Here is a 20,000-nt window from a genome sequence, read left to right as displayed (position 1 = left end):
GTTAGCACGAAAATAGCGATAAAAGATAAAGGGATGCAACATTCCGGCAGTGAGAAAGAGGCTGAAGACAGTTAGTCAGAGGAGGGAATTTGATGAGACGAAGAGCTTTTGATTCCACTCTGTCAAACAAAACTGTGTGACTGGAACCCCTCCAAACATGCAAAGAGTACTCCATAAGGCCCTTATACAGAGTAAGCAGTAGGAGGGGCGAGAAAACTGGTGGACGCCTCAGAACACCAAACTTCATAGAAGCTGTTTTAGCAAGAGATGAGATGTGAAGTTTGCAGTTATTATGAGCAAAGGACTGACCGAGGTTATTCATTGTGGGAGAGGGAGACAGTTGAGTGTCATTGAAGAAGAGGGAATAGTTGTCTGGAAGGTTGTGTCGAGTTGATAGATGGAGGAATTGAGTTTTTGAGGCATTGAAAATTACTAGATTTTCTCTGCCCCAATCAGAAATCTTAGAGAGATCGGAAGTCAGGCGTTCTGTGGCGTCCCTGCGTGATCTGTTGACTTCCTGAAGGGTTGGTCATCTCTGAAAGAACGTGGAAAGATGTAGGGTGGTATCATCAGTGTAGGAGTGGATAGGGCAAGAAGTTTGGTTAAGAAGGTCATTAATGAATAATAGAAAGAGTGGGTGACAGGACAGAACCCTGAGGAACACCACTATTAAAAGATTTAGAAGAACAGTAGCTGTCTACCACAGCAGCAATAGAGTGGTCGGAAAGGAAACCCGAGATAAAGTTGCAGAGAGAAGGATAGAAGTTGTAAGAGGGCAGTTTTGAAATCAAAGCTTTTGATATGTCTAATGCTACAGCAAAAGTTTCACCGAAATCTCTAAAAAGACTCGGTAAGGAAAGCCAGATGGACCTTGACAGAAGCCATAGTGGCGATCAGACAGAAGATTGTGAAGTGACAGATGTTTGAGAATCTTCCTATTCAGGATTGAAGATTCAAAAACTTTAAAGGTCACCCACTTTTAGGAACAGGCTGAATGTAGGCAAACTTCCAGCAGGAAGGAAAGGTAGAAGTCGATAGACAAAGTTGGAAGAGATGAACATACATTACTGCTATATAAAAATGTACATCATTACTGCTAAATGAAAGATTGTCTCCCTTCAGTTTTATTATAGAACTGACAGCTATATAAAAATGTACATCATTACTTCTAAATGAAAGATTGTCTCCCTTCAGTTTTATTATAGAACTGACAATTTCATTACATGTAAATGGTCTAGAAATAAAAATTTCACTACAAAAAAGTCTAGGGAACTTAATTTTTTTTTTTAGTAAAAAACTACAAAAAACTACAAGTATCTTGTCCCTTGTAATAAATATACTGGTCATATAAAATATTTTCACAAAAGTATGGACTGTCACCATGAATATAAAAAAAATACATACTGTCCATCAAATATAAAAAATACAATACATACTATTGATAATTCTCAGCCTAAATAAAAAAGTTAGGCTGAGAAATTATAGTAAAACCAATTACATAAACAGTACCTTAGCTAATTAATGGTGGTTGGAGGGGATAATCTACCCCAGTTGGCACTTTCTCGTCCTTGCAGTTGTCCGTTTACATTGTGTGCTATTCATATAATTAAGCCTACGCGTACAGGTGCATCTTTATTCAATATAAAGCACCTAATTTGATCTGTATAATCTAGTCCATTAAAGCCCAAACTGAATGAAAGTTTTAGAACAGACTGAAGAGAATAGTGAGACAGCTGAGAGAGATTGTTAAATTAATATGCAATTGACTGCTGCTATGTAGGCTTTGAACTGACACCAACAACAAACTAAATTACTGAAACTCCACGAATTTAGCAGCCTGATGAAGACAGAGTGAACTAGATGATGACACACATAGGCCAACTTTAAACTTGTCTTCATAATGTAAAATCTTTTACGAGTAACTCTTGATTCATAACCTTAGATTCCTATAAATATGAACATGAAACTGAGTTATAAGATTATGAATGTCATGACAACCTTAGATTCCTTCTCACTAAATAAATGTGAACATGAAACCGAGTTATAAAATTATGAATGTCATGATAATCTTGTTTAAACTATGTGCACTACTTATACATCTTTCACATAAGATATGTTCCAATCAATTATACTATGAATGTTATGGCATCCTCCCTTCTTACCTCTGTCTTGTACTTCCCACAGGTGTGTCTGTGCTGCTGGACATCCAAAATCCTGCAAGAGAAGAAAAAGTCAACAAATGCCTCAGAAGGAGACCAAAGTGGAGAGGATTAGGAAAGTAATAAGGTGAAAGTTATTTAAAAATAAGGAAACAAACAAAGGTCCCTTGGTGATTTCTGTTAGAGGAAAGTTAAGTCCTGTGTGATGTAGTCATGTCAGTTGCTCAAGGTTGGACTCGCATTTGTTGATGAGGAATTTTGGGTGTCGTAACAGAACTTGAGAGAATAAGGTGATAAAGAGTACAAATGTTACAACTAGTAATGCACAAGGAAGCTTCAGGAGGAGGCAGCACTGTGTGTGTAGATTAGGTCTTTGCTGTAACAGCAGAGATTGTAAAAATGATTTGGCAAAAGCTAGCTGTAACAGCAGAGATTGTAAAAAAAATGATTTGGCAAAAGCTAGAAGTGTTTTTGGGTTTGCAACTACGGTACAACAACAAATAACTAGTTACAACTAAAAAGTTCAGGCTTCTCATCTCAAGCTTAGTTAACTAACATCACTGCTACTTGATCAATTAGGCACATTTCTCTGCCAAATGAAAATAAATTTTACGGAGTATAAAACAACAGAGTAACCTAATAATATACATACCACATATGAGGCGTTCAGAATAGTAGCGACAAGCTTAAAAAAAAAAAAAAAAAAAAAAACGCAGTTAAAGTTTTGCAATATTCAGAATGCAATAACACTGAGATGAGGTAGAAAGCTCTAGTTTTTTGCTCTATAACAGGGCTTGACAACCATTGTAAGCAAAATGTAATTAGGTTCTGAAGTTGCTCATTAACTTTGGGTGGAGGTGGGAAGACTGAAGGTAAGGGCAGAGTGAGGGGAGTGATAATGTGTGGCTATCATTGGCTGTCATGTCATGTCATCACATCCATGCCTCCCCATTGGTCGCTAAGCGGCCTGGGTGGAGATATGCTGGTGTAAAATTCACTGTGCCGTCACTTTTAATGTGATTCTGATATGGTTGATTAAAGCCTTCACTACAAGTGGAATTTCACCCTTATTGCCATAATACTACTTTTCTGATGGCACAGATGTGAGCCAAACACAATAGGAAGATGATAGTGCTATACCACAGCTTGCTGAGACACACCAGAGTGAAAATGCACGCCTCCCAGCCTGCCCCAGTACAAAAGGCATTTCTGCTGAATTTTGACTTGGATGTTGCAGATTCGAAAAGCTGAAGGGGAAATGAAGAACATGCTGTACAAACCTCAAAATCGGCATTGGTGGTGCTTACGTCACTACTATTCTGAACGCCTCATATGCAATAATATCTTGGCTTCCCATACAGCTATTACATATTCACCTGTTGTTTTACAGATCAATTATGTTCTTAACATAGAAAGAAGGTGGACACGTCTTCCAAGTTTTATCACAGGGCTCTGTTTCACAACGCTGTGGTGAATGTGAATATTTTGCACAAGCTTTCTCACAGCCCTCACTTATTCCATTCTGGCATCGAACTGCTTCATCACAGTGTAGAAGTTTTTCATATTCTCTCAAAATCTGTGGAAGTAAACCTTGTTTTAGAAAATATACTATTTTTATGCCCTTCTTTTCATGGTAATTTCATATACAGTGAACTGCTCCTTGCATGAAGTGGTATTTGAATCTAATCAGATTAAAGAATTCCAGTCACTAGCTGAATATTTCAGTTTCATTTAATTACCACTGCATTCAAGCAATATCAAAATTTTATTACTCTTACATGAGAAGCTGGGACAAATTAACAGGCAAGAATGTACATACATGAAAATTGTGATTCTGACCACGACCACTGTCCAAATGATGTGATGCTTTTTACTTAACATGCAATTAGTATGCATTTCAGAGGACGTGAGGCATTGTTTTTATGTAAATATTTTTCAAACAGTTGAATCAAAATATTTTGGCACAATTTTTTACACCCTCCCATAACTTTTGACACTATCATACACTGGCGAATGTGTTTGATTAGGTGTTTATACTCTTGTCATTTAATGTCAAAATACACACGAGTCAACTCGGAGAAACAGGGAGAAACCGTAAATCAAACAAAGAAAGTAAGACGTTGCTGTGACGTCAACTCATCCACTACCTCCCCATTCCTGTCTGCTCCTACCCTCCCTTCCTGCCTTTATCACTCCCAATTCTCTCTCTCTCTCTCTCTCTCTGGAAAATACTGCCACTGCCATATGTTTTATACATTTAAAATTGAGGCATTCATTATATGGTAGTGTTTTGTAATTTACACAACTTACACACAGTATAACAGTTGATAATGACAGATACCCAGAGAATATAGGTGAGAATAGTAGAATAGAGTGGTTTATGAGAACCACCATGACTGATAGTTGCATAATGTTTTATCTTTTTTTTATGACTGAACGAGTTTCTTTGTGGTACGTGGAACTTGGGCTCACAAGAGCAGTCATATCACTCATTTGGTCAGTGCAACATCAAGTCTTGGCCTCAGACACCAATAGCACTCTCAACACCGCTCCCAATCTAACAATTTCACTGTCGGCACCATTTGTCAAAGTCTGCAGCCAAGCAGACTTTCACAATTGCCTCTCTGACTGAGCACCTGAAGATGGCAAGCCTCATCATAGAGGAAACCTCAGAGATGTCAGTGTGGCAACTCATCTACAACATGGGAGTGTGCTTTAAGACCTCACAGCAAAAAATGTACGTTAATAAGAAGAGCATGGATGTCGTGTCCGGCAGGATCAGTGTACTCCATGTCCTTTAACAATCCCGTGAGTTTACCATCAGAATGAACCATATAGTAAGGGATGTGTGGACAGCACTCAGTCTGCCACTAGTGACACGTATAGCTATCAGGTGCTGCCCAGAGAAGGTGAGTGCAGCGGGCGCAACCAACGATTTCATTGAAATCCTACCAAGAACACCAGTGGTGACTTCCATAGTGAAATGAAAGGCAACCTGTTCATTCGTTGGCCGACATTGCAGCTCCTACCCTCGTTGAGTGAGCTGGCTGTGCTGGTGATGGAGAAGTGCAGCTCCTACCCTCACTGAGTGAGCTGGCTGTGCTGGTGTGTGATGGATAATGCCCCCTACTATAGGCAGTTGATGGAGAAGAATCACTGTTCCACCATTGCAATATCAAAGCAGATTTGATAAAGTGGCTGGAACACAGAGATACCCTTCCCACCACACAACAAAAGCTCCCAATTTGCAAAGAAACATGTCCAGAGCAGCAATACATGAGAGTGTGGAGGTAGTGGATGAGTGGACAGCATTGTTACGTCATGCTTCCCTTGTTTAATTCGCTGCTCCGCTGAATTGGCTAATGTGGTCTTTGTTGACCTTAAATGACAAAAGTAAATGCCTTAATGAAATAAATGACAAAAGTAAATGCCTTAATGAAATACATGATGGTGTCAAAAATTACAGGAGGGTGTGAAAGCTGTGCCACAATATAATTTCTGATTCAGTTATTTGTTTGGAAGATTGATGTGAAAATTGATGCCTTAGCCTCTGAAATTCAGATGTATACTATAAGTATGCCAATTAAGGAGGAAGAAATATACAAGCAGCAAGTAAAACAACTTTTTTTTACCTTTTTGGAAATTAACCCACAGGGGGACTTTTTTTTTTTTTTTGTAAGGTCTAGGGCCAGTCTCTCTTACTAAACCATCTGGTAAACTTTAACTCATCACCTAGAAAAAAGTGTTTGACTTACCATAGGACTAGATCTGATCCCATCTTGGTCCACACAGTACACACCCATATCACCATAGTATTGGTAGGGGTAGTACAGCCCTGAATCTAGTCCAGCAGGTGTGGCACACTCCAGATTGACGTGGGAATTCTTCTGGCTGTCATAGAGCCACTGGTCTCGTGCACAGTCTGTATTGTGGAAGAGAAATGTGTGTGAAGGGTACAGTATTCTGATCTATCAAATCTCATTGGTATTAAAGAATTGTTTTCTCTCTAACTACCACTTTTACCAATTTTATTTAATTTTCTACTTCAATTTGTTTTAATTCTACTCTTCTGTTCACTTATAATTGAAAATTTCTGATACAACTCATAATAGTTATGCTTAAACTTCACTTCTCTGTAATTCTTTCATTCACTCTTGCTTCCTTTCATGCTTAAACTTCACTTCTCTGTAATTTTCATTCACTCTTGCTTCCTTTCCCTCTGAACACATGAACAACTAATAAGGGAGATAGTAGCTGCATGAAGTAATAATGAGTCTGCTGAGTTTACATTAAAAAATGTCCTATCTATATACATTCAATGATCAAATTAGCAAAGGGAAGAATTTTATCTCTTCGAAGCTTATCACTTTAGTGAAATGTACAGAATTTACATATAGAAGAACCCCAATCCCATTATCTCATTTTTTCATTGCATTACTACTAAATCATTTAACTAACATTACAACCTATACTTACTACATCCACCTCCAGATGAAAGCTTCAGAATTGAGTCATAGTATTTGTCATAACACCTGCATCTGAAACCAAACACATCCATTACTCATAGAAAGTCCAACAAAAATTGTCATGTGCATAGTAAATATTTCTTACTGACAGAAGTCTATCCCAATGAAATTATATCACTATATAACTTGTATAAAAAAGAATCAATGCAATGAAAACATTTGAGGAACATTTCTGCATGTACATAAAAACTTAAGGAAATGGGGGAAGCTGCAAGAGGCCATCAAGCCTACATATGGCACTACCTGTATCTACATAATTCCACCTATCATCCCCATCCATAAATTTGTCTAATCTTTAAAAGCTCCCTATTGACTTGGCACTAACAACATGATTACCGAGTCTGTTCAATTCATCAACCACTCTATACTGTATTGGAGAGAACCAGTTCCTTCCCATTTCTTTTTTAAATCTAAATTTTTTAAGCTTTAATTCATTATTTCTGGTTCTATTCTGGCTACTGATCCAAAGAATTTTGATCATGTCCCCTTTGTTATAATCTCTACGCCACTTAAATCCTTGTATCAGGTCCCCTCTTACCCCACATCTCTCTAGGAAATGCAAATTTAATATCTTTAATCTTGCTTTGTAGGGAATATCTTTAATCCCCTGTATCCTCTAAGTCATTCTCCTTTGCACTGATGCTAATAGACTTACTTTATATCCTTCCTATAACGTGGGGAACAAAACTGTCGAACTATTTTTCCTTAGATGCTTGACGAGACACTTACTGTCCATGAATACACTGTTCTCCACTGAAGGATCCATCAGGGTCACACTTGTAGAGACCAGTGGGGCCGTGTACTCCTTTCGCCAGCATGTGCTCTGTCAGCTGATCCTCTGCTTCATACATACTTTCACACCTCCTAAGGTACTGCTCTCCCACCAGTGTGATGTTGTCTGAAGATATTGTGCTTACATAAATTTTGGAACTTTAAAAAATTACATTTTTTAACATAACCATTAACTGCTGCAGTTTTATTAAAAAAAAAAATGTATAATCAAATAACATGCTAATACTATATAGATAAATTTGTTGAACATTTCAAAATTGCGACAAGGAAATGAACTCCACGAGGATGTTTATGGCATCTTACAGCAGGGAAGAAGGTGCATGACTTCCTCAGGTATCATAGTGCCATATGGATCACCAGATTCTGGATGCACACAGTAACACCAGCCGTCCTCACACTGCAGTGCTTCATAATTGCCATTCTCCATACAGTGAAGTGTGATGGAGGACTCGCCAGCCTGCTGCCGCTCCCACACCTGCCTTGCGCACTCTGCCATAGCATATTCTTGTTACCTGTCATTTGTATTACCATCATCTATCTTTTGTGCAACATCCATAAAAATTCATAAATACAACACATGTTTCCATGGCATGAAACTTTAAAATAATGTCCATTTTCTCCACTACAAGCCATTATTAAACTCTTTTTTTTTTTAGGAAGGGAAGAAATGGACTAAATGCTCCCCACATATAAAGGACACTAACTGCAATTCATGTTGGCGACAAGCTCCTCCTGCCATGGGAAGATTTTGCCGAAGATTGTATTTCCTGCAGGATCCACACACACATACCTGCCAGTAACATTACAATGTTGTGAAATTCTGTTCTCACACTATTTCATGAGCAGAGCAAACAATTGTATGAGAGTCTTTCTGCAACACTGTTAAAAATTAAACTTCACCTACAAATGCATGCTTATGTATGGCAGGTAGCTACAAAATACATTTAATTTGATTGTTGAAAAGAAATAAAAAATAAATTTGAAAAATATACAAATTGATTACCTGCATGCAATAAAAAAAAAATGCATAGGTAATAACAGCAACGCCAAAGGACAGATGAGGCTTCATCTTCTCTATATAACTTCCAAAACACTGCACTAGCAGGACATCTTTGTGGCACTTGCCTTTCCTCCCCAGGAGGTCCTTTGCACTGCACAGTGGTATACTCTCCCGTTTGTGTGCAGTTTGGTGGCCAGCGATAGTCATCCCGGTAAGGTTTAAAGCTGCCCGATTCAAAGGCTTCATAATACTGTTGGCGCACATACAAACACCCACCCTCTGCCTCCCTTCCTGATGAAAGAACATTTTTGCTATCAAAATGACAAACCCAAAATGTCAGGTGAACAGGGCCAAGTTTTCATTTTCAACATTTCCTTACAGTATTATGGTTGAAAAATGTGATATAGCAATCTTGCCTATAATACAGTGGTTTAAGTTTTCAGGTGTTGGGATGAAGGAAATACCAAAATGAAATCTAGAGAAGGCTTCACACTCATAAGATGCAGCCATTCTTATGAACAAAGGTGCATCTTAAATATAATTTCATACAGTAAATGCAAAAGCAATTGTATGAAATAACTGGAAACCCTACTTGTGGGCAGTTGTGACTGTCTCGGGAGAGGTAGACCAGGTTAGTGTGTGGTGTTGTGACTCCTTTTGACCTATACAAGTTCTAGCATGCGAGTTGTATTCCAAACAAAATCTGACATACTCTAAAGTAGATGTATACCGAGGTACTACTACTACTGTATCTTATTGTAACTTTTTATTTCTTCAATAATGAATTTTACAAGTGGAAAGGGATATATCATGGACCATCCTACATTACCTCAGACTTATTGGGGAGGCATGTGGCCAGCTAAGCTAAGCCTAAGATCTGATCCACCAAATTGCTTACAACTAAATACACATGTGGCTGACAATAATGGCAGGCAACCTATGGTGAGTGGCTGTGCACTGATGTATTGTAAAAAATGTACTTTGTGGCTTTATTTGTTTCATTAATATCCATCTGCAAATTTTTAGAGTATGTACACTACAGAATTATTTGTATCTAGTATCATATCTCAAAACAGGATAGGAATTTGATGTATGGAACACTTCACTGCTCACTTTCATTGTCTTTTTCTTAATGCAAACAAAGTAATGCTTACCTGGCTCACATACGTTGTCGTAGTTGCACGCTAGTCCATAGTCACACCAGGAGGAGAAGACAGTGTTGTTAGATTCACCAAACCACTCCAAATCTTTCCTCATGTCAGACCACAAGGCACCTCTGGGAGCAGCATAGCCACCACTGTAAGCAGGATCAATGCTGCCTGTACAGTCTGACTCGCCACTTTCTGTAATCAAAATGGAAAAAAAAGTTGTTTATTTTATAATGAAGAATATGAGCTACTGGCACAATGAAGGAGAATTTGAACAAGGAGTGCCAGTCCTTATTAAAAAAATCTGTGTAATGTTTAACAAAGATCATAGGACTATAAAGTTTTCAGGTTATGACAGTTGTCTTTGAGCAGGGAATGACTGATGGAAAGTATTGGAAAGAAAAGGTGCCAAATGTTTAACTATGAAATAATATGAAACATAACAATAACAGTGCTGAATGTATGAAAATAAATGTAAAATGGCATTCTATATCTATCTTTCTAAAAATTATGTGCAGCAGCCAACTGTCGCACAAGAGGACAGCTGGAAAACACACTGAGACAATTACTGTAATTCCATATATTCAAAGGGTGTCTAAAGTGAAATGCTTCTTTCAATGTCTCAGCTAATACCAATCATACTCTTACTGGTTGTTGTTCTACAATTAGCTAATCATAGTGTGAGTAGCATACTGGTCTCATCATTCACAACAGGATAGGAATTTTTATCAAACAGAAAACATACAGTACAACATTTTCAAGGACTCTAGAGCAAAAGCATACCGACAACTCTGAGCATTCTCCACAATTACACTAGCCCACAGTTGACTTAAGGCACATCCGCACTACCAGGCATGCAAGCTCTGGCAAAAAGCAATATCAGATCACAATCTATTATACACAAGCTAGGAGGGTGAGTGGCAGGCACAAAGGTGATGTCAGAAAAGAAAAAATGACAGGCAAACATGAACAGGCAGCTGCCTATGATTGAGCTTGGACAAAACACCAGGAACTGTCTCGACAGGTAGGTGGTGCAAAGCACTAAAGGTTTCCTTTGAGGTACTTTAGTAATCAGTCTCAAAAGAGTTGTGTGTGCATGTGTCATCATGTCTGGCCATCCTTCTACAAGCATAAATGAATCTGTAAACACTTAGTGGTTCAGGCAAAACACCACATGGTTAATTGACATGTACTTGTACTGCCAACAGCCTTGTCTGTGGAAACTGTTTACATCCATTCTCATGTACTGGAAGAAATAATTTTTCACGTTCATCAATATACAGTCACATGGCTTTCAAGCTCTCCTCTTCTTTGCACCACAGATGCTTCTAAACTCTGGCTTTTTTTTTTTTTTCACATGCACTGCAAGAATTATCCCACACAAGGCTACTTTCTTTTCCACAGTGTTCAGCATAGTGGTAAGAGCCCTCACACCTCAGTTAGTGGAAGTGACCCACGAAACTGTAAGTGATATCAGTTTACAACTTTGCTCACCAGTCTTTTGCTTGGTGAACAAATAGAGATTATGGGCTACACTACATCTGGTAGCACTGTTTGTTACCAGATCCCTGTCTGTGGCATTTCCACTTCTGATGTCATCGTTCCTCATTCTCACTACCCATTGTGATCTGGTATCAGTGTTTGCCCGGGCAGGCATGCCCAATAGTGTGGATGCACCTTTAGGCTCAGTGCTATTCATTACTGATGCACAGACACCCAGCTGCCTCAGAGAAATAAACCAATGCTGCACTTATGAATCCCTCCCTATCACCATTTCGAGATTAGAGTAAAGGTAAGCCGTGCTACAGACTAATTACATCCTGAGGTTGAACTAGAGTATAAAAAATAGAATAGACTATAATGGTGGCACATGGTAACACAGGAGATACCAATCCTTGCTTATAGAAGATACCATCCACTACATCCAGCAATGTACAATTTGTAATACAACATTCTGGTTATCATTCCGTGTATCAACAGTATAATACTTACTTTTGAAAGTAACACATGCACCACAGCAGCCAAACTGGCCTGCCCCTTCCAGATAGACTGAGTCCTTTTGGCATCCTGTGGCATCAAATGGTTCCTGACACTTTACATACATGCATAACTGAAACCAGAATTAAGTCATGAAGTGTCACTTTCAATAGTTAGGCAAACAGAAAAAGAGTAAATATCTATACACACAATTTTCCTCACACATAGTCAAGGGAATAATGAATCATATGTTTTGAATACAATGGATAAATTAAGGACACTGACTGCTTTAGTGTTGTTGGAGATGAACTCTTCAAGTTGCCTCATGCCAGGGGTTGCACTATATGAAATGTTCTCTGCCTTAACCACCACCACTGCTGTCACCAACACTTTCCACATCAATCCTTGGGCCATCCTGGAAAGTCATGTTTGTCATAGAGTATTAGTCAGTTAATGGATGTGTGTTGGTTGATGCATCTTAATAACTACTTTCATTATTGACCTTAAGTAACTGTATCCCTATAGTCTCATGATGGAGGTGTAGATACTCCCTACATCACACATTCTTATCTCTGTATTGGGAATCTTGTGCAGTAATACACATGAACATTAAAAACACTAAGAAAATGAGTGATTAACTCTAGAATTAAAACATTGCCCTATAAATGAAAGTCTATCTGTCTCTGTACATAGATACCAACTGTGTTCCATTCAGGGACTGTCACATGTAGGCCTAATGGCATCTTGCAGCTTACCTTATTTTCTTAAGTTTTATCCTACCTTTTAGCAAGCTTTGGGCTATGTTTCAGATTTACTTGATGAGCTTTCTTTGAAGAACAAGGACAAAAGTGAGAACAACATTGTTATTACCAGATTGCATGTCTGTCAAGGGTGTTGGAAGATACTGTCTGGCCTTTGATAGCTGAAGATAGAGATGATATGCCAATGATTGATAAGATGGAGCTAGTTGGGGATGAATGCTGATTTCCTGTGGTCTAAAAGCCTTGAGTATGCAGGTGTTAGCTGACCTCGATCTTCAAATTTTTTGCATGTAGGAGTAACACTGGCCTAGAGTAACATAAAGGAAAAAAATCCCCATTGATGGTACCACTTCCATTAGAAAAAGTCAAAAGGATGAAATAATGTCTTGAAACCTTCCTCTTGAAAGAATTCAAGTTGCTGAAAGTTGAATACACAGAAGCAGATATGGATGATTACAAACCATACATTTAGCATGGATGTTATTTCTGACTGATCTTAAAAGTATGGGTGCTTCCTCCCTCTAACCTTGAGAAGCACAAGGTGGCACAGCACTGGGTGGGTGAGTACAGCGATGTATTCTCTGCCACTCATCACCCTGTGAAGAGAACAGTGAGGCTATTGTGGATATTAATATGCAGTATTGACGACGTCATGTTGATAACACTGATAAAAAGGATACACACACACACACACACACACACACACACACACACTTTCTCTACATATTACAAACACACTATCACTATCATATCAATACTATTGCACATTTTGCCTTTGTTGTTTTATCATGTACTGAAATGTTTAATCTGGGACCATAATTGTGATATTTGTTTGTAAAGCATCAGTACACACCAAATGAAAAAAAAATATAAAATCATCATACCATGATGAGTTGTGATCTCTTATCTGCCCTTGTGCTCAACAATTTTTGAAAAATATGTCAATGACTTCCCTATTTGCATGTCATGCACCATTGAAGGATTGACTATGTTCAATGATACACTCATTGCTGAGCTCTAAGATCAGAACTACAGTCCTGTGGAAATGGTTAATAAATGGCAATATGCTTCTCTTGCAATTAACAATAATAATAATGTCTCATCTTTCTCACCAGATGCAAGGGTTGGAGTGCCATCCTGTCAATGTCCAGCCTCTACAAATCTTCTCTACAGTTCACGGTCCCAGTCATTTCAAGGCTTGTTTGGCATTCTTGAGCATTTATTGAGCACCAGTGGCTTGCTGGGCCTATCTTAGCTTTTCAGCACTGCTAATTATTTTCTCCTAGCTGCCGTTATGCCCCACTGCATGGTTACAAGGAGTATCCTACCATTCCTTGGGCAGACCAGCTAGCTGGCTGAAGTCACAATACTTCATCACAGCTATACAGTTTCTTGTACATCTAAGCAGGACTCAAGTACTGTTGTGGAATAATAATAAAAATAATAATAATGATGATGCTTATAATAATGATAATAATAATAATAATAAAAATAATAATAATAATAGTAATGATAGTAATAGTAATAACAATAACAATAATAATAATAATAATAATAATAATAATAATAATAAATACCAATAATAATAATAATAAATAATAATAATAACAATATCACTATTATTAAAATGAGTTATTATTGCTATCACGACTATTAATTAGCAAGTAAACTACGTACTCTACATGATCGGTAAATATAAAGAATAGCAACTTAGCCCAATTTTCTTCCGGATCTTGCCTCACAATGCTGGGAAAGCAAGTTTCATGGGGAAAGCTAAAACAGAGCCAAATACATACTGTACTGTCTCTTACCACCAAAAATAAATAGAGAGCACCACTACCGGTGCTGCGGCTCTTTCGTATTTACCAGTTTAATTAGGTTACACTAAGTTTAGTTTACCAAGTTAGGTTATCCTATTATTTATGTTATGTTATGTTATGTTAAGTAAGATGCCAGCGGCAAGTTCAAGACAAATGCCATGAGTCATCTTAAGAACAGCAAGACCGCGCTCCTCTCATTAATAGTTAGCATATCTTGAATGAGGTTTCTTTTTAACTATCTTGTCAACGTTAGCTTATCAGTCAGCTTATTACTTAGCTGTGGGAGGTAATACAGCACCACAACACTTTGCCCCTTGCCCGTCTGAGACCCGCAACACGCACAGTCCCCGTGCATCATCAGTGCCGGGCTGGGGGGTGTTGTTATTGTGCTGCACTATAGCCACTCTGACAAACCAAGGACTACACAACCAAAAGACTGTCTATGTGACCCTGTAACTCACCATATTGTCTCGCAGATAACACAATCACATAAAGCATGAATAATATAATCATAACTAAATGATAGCTTATTACTTAGCTGTGGTTCACGTGGCTGGATGGCGACTGCAGGGCGAATTGTACTACATAGCTGGACTTTAATTGCTAATGGGTTTAAGACAGCCTCCTTGGAATTATCTAATGGTTCCGAGCTTCTACTGTACGTACCTTCTGAACTTCGAGAAATTAACCACAGGTAGCCGGTAGAGTTACATCTTGGACAACCTTTGTTGTTAGATCACCGTACCAGTCCGCAGTTACCTCGACGTGTGCTACTGTCTGACAGTGCTGATTCAATGAGCCTCTCTGAAGCAGGAAGGTTTCGCCATATAGCATACAGTGTTTGTAACGGCACCTCTTGTAGTTTTCAGCTGTTTCCTTTTCTGTAAATAGCAAGTGCGTGTGTTTTTGGTGAATTTCTTCTCCTTATATATATCTTTTTCAATCTATTTCTCTTCCTCTAAAGTTTGTCATAGTTTTGTTTCCTCTGCTTCTTGAACGTCTAGCTTAAAATAAAACAATAGCCTTCCCGGAATTTCCCTTTAGAGCGGCGTTTCCCATTCTTTTCCGACCATAGCATCCCTGTTCTCATGTCTAAGCAGTCCAGCACCCCTAACTAATATCTTGTTATTAGAAGGATAAAAGAAAGTTAAGTGTGTGCATCACTTACCAGCACCTCTTATAATTGATTTCAGCACCCCCAGCCGGATGCTAGCACCCCTGGTTGGGAAACGCTGCTTTAGAGAGAGACTTGCATCACATAGGCTTTACACATACATAATCATACCACTGCACGGGATTTTCATATAATAAGTATATAATTCAGGAGATAAGGAAGTTAATCTCACGAATGATGGGTGGGGTGATAGGGAGATGGAGCACGCTGTTGGTGGAGACAAGAAGGTGGAGGAAGTGGCAGCTAGAGAGGTTGATAAGATAACAGTTACCCAGACATGGTCTATGAACTCAAAGTTGACAAACAGATCAGTCGCAGCCCTGACGTAGCTGTGTCTAATTGTATATACAAAGAGACGAGACCCCTTACCTTGGTAAGCCTTTGTTGACTACTCTCTATTGAAGATATATTAAGGGTGGATTCATGGTGTATTGATTAGCAAATAATTATCTTGTGTTTCTTTATTTACATCATGCAAGTATACTTCTATAGGAAGTTTACACCAATTCTAATATATATATATATATATATATATATATATATATATATATATATATATATATATATATATATATATATATATATATATATATATATATATATATATATATATATATATATATATATATATATATATATATAAACTTCCAAGACTATTCTTAGACTTTATTACGATCAACCAGTGTTGTGAAGCACTTATAGGCAACAAAACTCTTGTTTCACAGGCCTTCCACAACATTACGTATGTTCGAGTTTCTCATTGTTCTCAATAAAAGGAAATGTCTGGACGGATGAGAATAGTGGTGGTAGTGGCAAATCTAGCCGTGCTCTGCCTCCCCACCAACCACACCCTTGCTGCCTCAGAGGGCGATTTCCGGTAAGCATATATCTAGTACGTACATGATCAACATTTCTATCATGTAAGAAATGCACAGTTGATTAGGTGGGTCTGACTATGTTATTAGGGAAGGTGCATGTGTATGTCTATATGATGATAATAATGAAAACCATACAATCAAAATGTTTAAGTAGACAGAATAAGGTCGACTATAGTGCTAGTCAAAGTGTAATGGATGGGTTGCAGGATGCCCTCACCATGGGCCTGGCGGTGCGTGTCTGGCCGGTGCGTGAAGGAGGACAGCTCGGGGCAGGTGGGACTAACGACCTTCAACATGTGCAAGTTGACCTGCAGCACGGAGGGCATGCTGTGGCCCCGCCCTGTCAGTGCTATCATCGGAGACCAGGTGACTCCTTTCTTACCCTGGATGATGAGATTACAACCAATATGTCAAGGGGAAGTGTGCAATTTGCTGCGTGAAGCTTATGACATCTTCACGGATATCCTTCACCGTTACCACCCACACTATGCCAATGGGAAAGCACCGTGGACTGGCCCTTGGGACGCTACCACGGAGCTTCAAGTCCTCCAGCTGGACGTGACAGTGGCTAGTAATGACACCATTCTCACCCTTGACACTGATGAGTCATACGATTTGACGGTGACCATTGGCACTGACTTGATTTCCGTGATCGTAATTGCTCCCACTTACTTCGGAGCGAGGCATGCGCTGGAGACGCTCTCCCAACTTGTGGAATACCATGAGACTGCCGACGCCCTCATGATCGTGCCTGCCATGGTGTCGGACGGACCTGCCTTTCCCTATCGTGGACTACTGCTGGATACGTCAAGGAACTTTGTGAGTGTGGGAGCCCTTGAACGTACACTGGATGCCATGGCTGCCTGTAAGCTGAACACACTTCATTGGCACATCACCGATTCCCATTCCTTCCCGCTGTTCCTTGATTCCCTACCCAACATGGCCTACTATGGTGCCTACTCTGCCAGGCAGGTGTACACGCCCGCTCAAGTGCGTAACTTGATGAAATATGCTCAAGTACGGGGTGTGCGACTGTTGCCTGAGCTGGACGCACCGGCGCACGTGGGCAATGGTTGGCAGTGGGGTGACAAGGAGGGACTGGGACAACTAGCCGTTTGTGTGAACCAGGTTAGTTGCTTACACACACTGCGCTTCATACATGTTTGATGTATTTTAAAACGGCAAGATAAGACATTTATCTTGTGATATCACTCATACACGAGTGTCGCTTTACCTGCAGGAGCCCTGGCAAAGTTATTGTGTGGAACCGCCATGTGGACAGCTTAACCTAGCCAACCCTAATATGTACGACGTCTTGGGTCAAATTTATAAAGAACTGGTGCAGCTTTTCTCTCCTCTGGAGCTGTTTCACTTCGGGGGTGATGAGGTAAGGTAATAGTGTAAAGATGATGGGTGAGAATAGGAGGGAAGAAGGAAAAATGCAAATGTTACTTAATTTGGATTTTATGTTAAATATTGATAAGATTTTTTTTAATGATAGGTAATCGTTGTTTAGATAAGGATGAAAACTGAACACCAGGGATGCTTCGCCAAAGATGATCTAGATCTTGTGGCTGCTTGAAACCGTGAGGGACGGCGTAGTGTGACGACCAGTGACAGTCAGTGGAACTTGAATGAAAAGCCTCATCAGGTTTCCTAATGTTATATCACAAACCAATAGGATGACAACGGTATCAAGACGGAATGCGAAGTAAACTAAGTATATAATTTGGTCGTAAAATAAAGATTTGAACAAACTAATCTTTCAGCCGAAGATAGTCTCGTATTACGAAGAAAGTTTTGAATGATCTTGCAGAGGAATTCCATTAACCTATTATATATTCTGAACAAAATTATTTAAGGTGTAAAATTGTTATTTCCTTTTTTCATTAGGTTAACCTCAACTGCTGGAACACAACTGAAGAGATCTTCAACTTTATGGTGGACAATGGATATGGGACGAATGAGTCAGACTACTACCACCAGTGGGCGGTGTTCCAAGGGCGCGCCCTTGAGCTGCTACACGAGGCGGCAGGTGGCAGGGATGTGCCTGGAGTTTTGTGGACTTCCCACCTAACTAAGCCAGAATATCTGGAATATCTCAACCCTTCCCAGTACATTATTCAGATCTGGACAAAGAAGAACGACTCGTCCATTAATAACCTTCTCTCTCGTGGCTATAGAGTTATCTTCAGTAATTATGATGCCTGGTACCTGGACTGTGGAATGGGGGCTTGGGTCGGTGAGGGAAATAACTGGTGCAGCCCGTACAAGGGTTGGCAGACTGTTTACGATAACAGTCCACATGACATTGCCTTTACAGAAACCGGTTCTCCCCATACAGACTTAATCCTAGGGGGAGAGGCAGCCCTCTGGACAGAACAGGTTGATGATGCCACAATTGACTCTAAGGTGAGTGTCGCAGTGCAATACAAAAAAAAAAAAAAAAAAACTTCGAAGAAAAAAATACTGATAGGATTAAATGTAATCCACAGGACTTGCTAAATCATGCACAGAACACACAGGTGTCTACGTGAAAGGAAGTATTGCATCACAATGACTTACACCAAATCTTTCCTCTCTGCAGTTGTGGCCTCGTGGCGCTGCCATCGCAGAAAGACTGTGGACCAACCCAGTGACCAATTGGAAAGCTGCTGAAATTAGATTCATCAACCATCGTCAACGAATGGTTCAGCGCGGTATGCAGGCGGAGCGCATCCAGCCTCAGTGGTGCCACCAAAACGAGGGTCTCTGCTACCTAAGCGAGCCTCTACTAGGGTGTGGAGGAACATAAAATGCTAACGAAGCCCGAGCACACTTATAAAAAAGGTTTCTTTTCTTCGCGGCTGGGTTGTTAAGTCTTGCCTTTCTTTTTTCCTGTGGGCTATTTCTATAATCTCAAGAATAGTGATATTCTCTTCTTCCCCATACGCGGCTCATGGGCAGTCAATGCACGCCAGTACATGATGCGATTGACTCTTTGTTGAGTTTGCAACACCTGAGCAAAGAGATTTATTAGTAGGAAAAAGACAGATGGCTTCCGGTGTCAGCCAACCACCAACTGGGACGCTCCTCTACCTTCTCTCCACCCTTCCCCCTCTCTCTCTCTCTCTCTCTCTTTCAACTTCTACAAACTTATTTTTTGTCGTGATTAATTCGATTAATCGAATTATTACAGAAACGAAATACGTACTTTCTTTATATCTAGTTTCTATGTATAAGTATATAGAAAATAATAAAAATAAATGTATGATCCTTCTTTATTCTTTATTTCAATTATTCGGCCATACTCAAACATATAACTGAATAGCCATATGCACCGATCACAATGAATTAGGATGACACCAGTCACCACATTTGTCACGGTCAATACAATCTTCACAAACTGCAGCCTCAAAAACAACACAACGAAACGGTCCCACCAGAGCGAGACGAAACTGGAGTGCCGGAGCAAAGGCCGTCCCCCAAATAAAACCACAAGAAACGTATTGTGCATTAAGTACTTTATCACTAAATGTAAGTATTTTACTGCTTCGTTAGGAGGTTCTATTGGTAAGATTATCTGGGGTATGTTGATTGTATAGATTAAGAAAGGGATATTGACAAAATTCGAGAGTAGAACCTGAGATAGAAGTTAGAAATTAATGATGAGAAATACCATGTGATTGAAATGTACAGGAGTAAAAGAAAAGTGCACGGGACTATGAATGGGGGAGGAAGTTAAAATGAAGAGTACAGCCCCTGTCACACCCTAAAGGTTAAGCT

General features: G+C 39.4%; 2 protein-coding genes and 1 long non-coding RNA gene across 8 annotated transcripts in view; 2 read left to right on the top strand and 1 right to left on the bottom strand.

Annotated features, from left to right (window-relative positions):
- LOC123513345 overlaps positions 1–3,212 on the top strand; it is a 19,183-nt gene extending 15,971 nt beyond the window's left edge. Inside the window, exon 3 of the long non-coding RNA XR_006677319.1 lies at positions 2,185–3,212. This is a non-coding gene — a long non-coding RNA (uncharacterized LOC123513345). The remainder of the gene's footprint in view (positions 1–2,184) is intronic.
- The window catches only part of LOC123513343, a 19,474-nt gene continuing 585 nt past the window's right edge, over positions 1,112–20,000 (bottom strand). Inside the window, exons 1-14 of one of the 5 annotated variants that reach the window (XM_045270475.1) lie at positions 14,850–15,040; positions 13,476–13,781; positions 12,890–12,959; positions 11,888–12,017; positions 11,618–11,735; positions 9,632–9,820; positions 8,603–8,768; positions 8,182–8,267; positions 7,781–7,966; positions 7,415–7,583; positions 6,636–6,697; positions 5,915–6,081; positions 3,536–3,735; positions 1,112–2,214 (exon numbers count right to left, since the gene is read on the bottom strand). In XM_045270475.1, coding sequence (XP_045126410.1) covers positions 3,544–3,735; positions 5,915–6,081; positions 6,636–6,697; positions 7,415–7,583; positions 7,781–7,966; positions 8,182–8,267; positions 8,603–8,768; positions 9,632–9,820; positions 11,618–11,735; positions 11,888–12,016 — 1,464 coding nt within the window. In that variant the 5' untranslated portion in view covers position 12,017; positions 12,890–12,959; positions 13,476–13,781; positions 14,850–15,040 and the 3' untranslated portion in view covers positions 1,112–2,214; positions 3,536–3,543. Of the gene's footprint in view, positions 2,215–3,535; positions 3,736–5,914; positions 6,082–6,635; positions 6,698–7,414; positions 7,584–7,780; positions 7,967–8,181; positions 8,268–8,602; positions 8,769–9,631; positions 9,821–11,617; positions 11,736–11,887; positions 12,018–12,382; positions 12,489–12,889; positions 12,960–13,475; positions 13,782–14,849; positions 15,041–20,000 lie in introns of those variants that run through there. The other 4 variants (XM_045270476.1, XM_045270473.1, XM_045270477.1 and 1 more) reach the window with 4 other exon arrangements.
- LOC123513342 (chitooligosaccharidolytic beta-N-acetylglucosaminidase-like) lies at positions 15,651–19,494 on the top strand. 2 transcript variants are annotated; one of them, XM_045270471.1, is made up of 6 exons: positions 15,651–15,730; positions 16,083–16,234; positions 16,442–17,363; positions 17,476–17,622; positions 18,129–18,647; positions 18,823–19,494. In XM_045270471.1, the coding sequence occupies exons 2-6, from the start codon at positions 16,137–16,139 to the stop codon at positions 19,027–19,029; spliced, it is 1,893 nt and encodes a 630-aa protein (XP_045126406.1). In that variant the 5' UTR covers positions 15,651–15,730; positions 16,083–16,136; the 3' UTR covers positions 19,030–19,494. The 2 variants fall into 2 exon arrangements, with proteins under 2 accessions (XP_045126406.1, XP_045126407.1); XM_045270472.1 differs by having other exon boundaries at positions 15,665–15,730; positions 16,134–16,234.

This window comes from Portunus trituberculatus, chromosome 35 (genome assembly GCF_017591435.1).
Source record: "Portunus trituberculatus isolate SZX2019 chromosome 35, ASM1759143v1, whole genome shotgun sequence".
In the NCBI taxonomy this organism is placed as follows: Eukaryota; Metazoa; Arthropoda; class Malacostraca; order Decapoda; family Portunidae; genus Portunus; species Portunus trituberculatus.
The sequence above is the reverse complement of the archived record's forward strand: the minus strand, read 5'-3'. Positions and strand labels throughout refer to the sequence as shown.

Coding starts and splice junctions, on each gene's coding strand:
- LOC123513342 (XM_045270471.1), top strand. CDS start 16,137: ATGTCTGGACGGATGAGAATAGTGGTGGTAGTGGCAAATCTAGCCGTG. Junction 17,623..18,128: donor TTCACTTCGGGGGTGATGAG/GTAAGGTAATAG, acceptor TTTTTTCATTAG/GTTAACCTCAACTGCTGGAA. Junction 18,648..18,822: donor ATGCCACAATTGACTCTAAG/GTGAGTGTCGCA, acceptor TCCTCTCTGCAG/TTGTGGCCTCGTGGCGCTGC.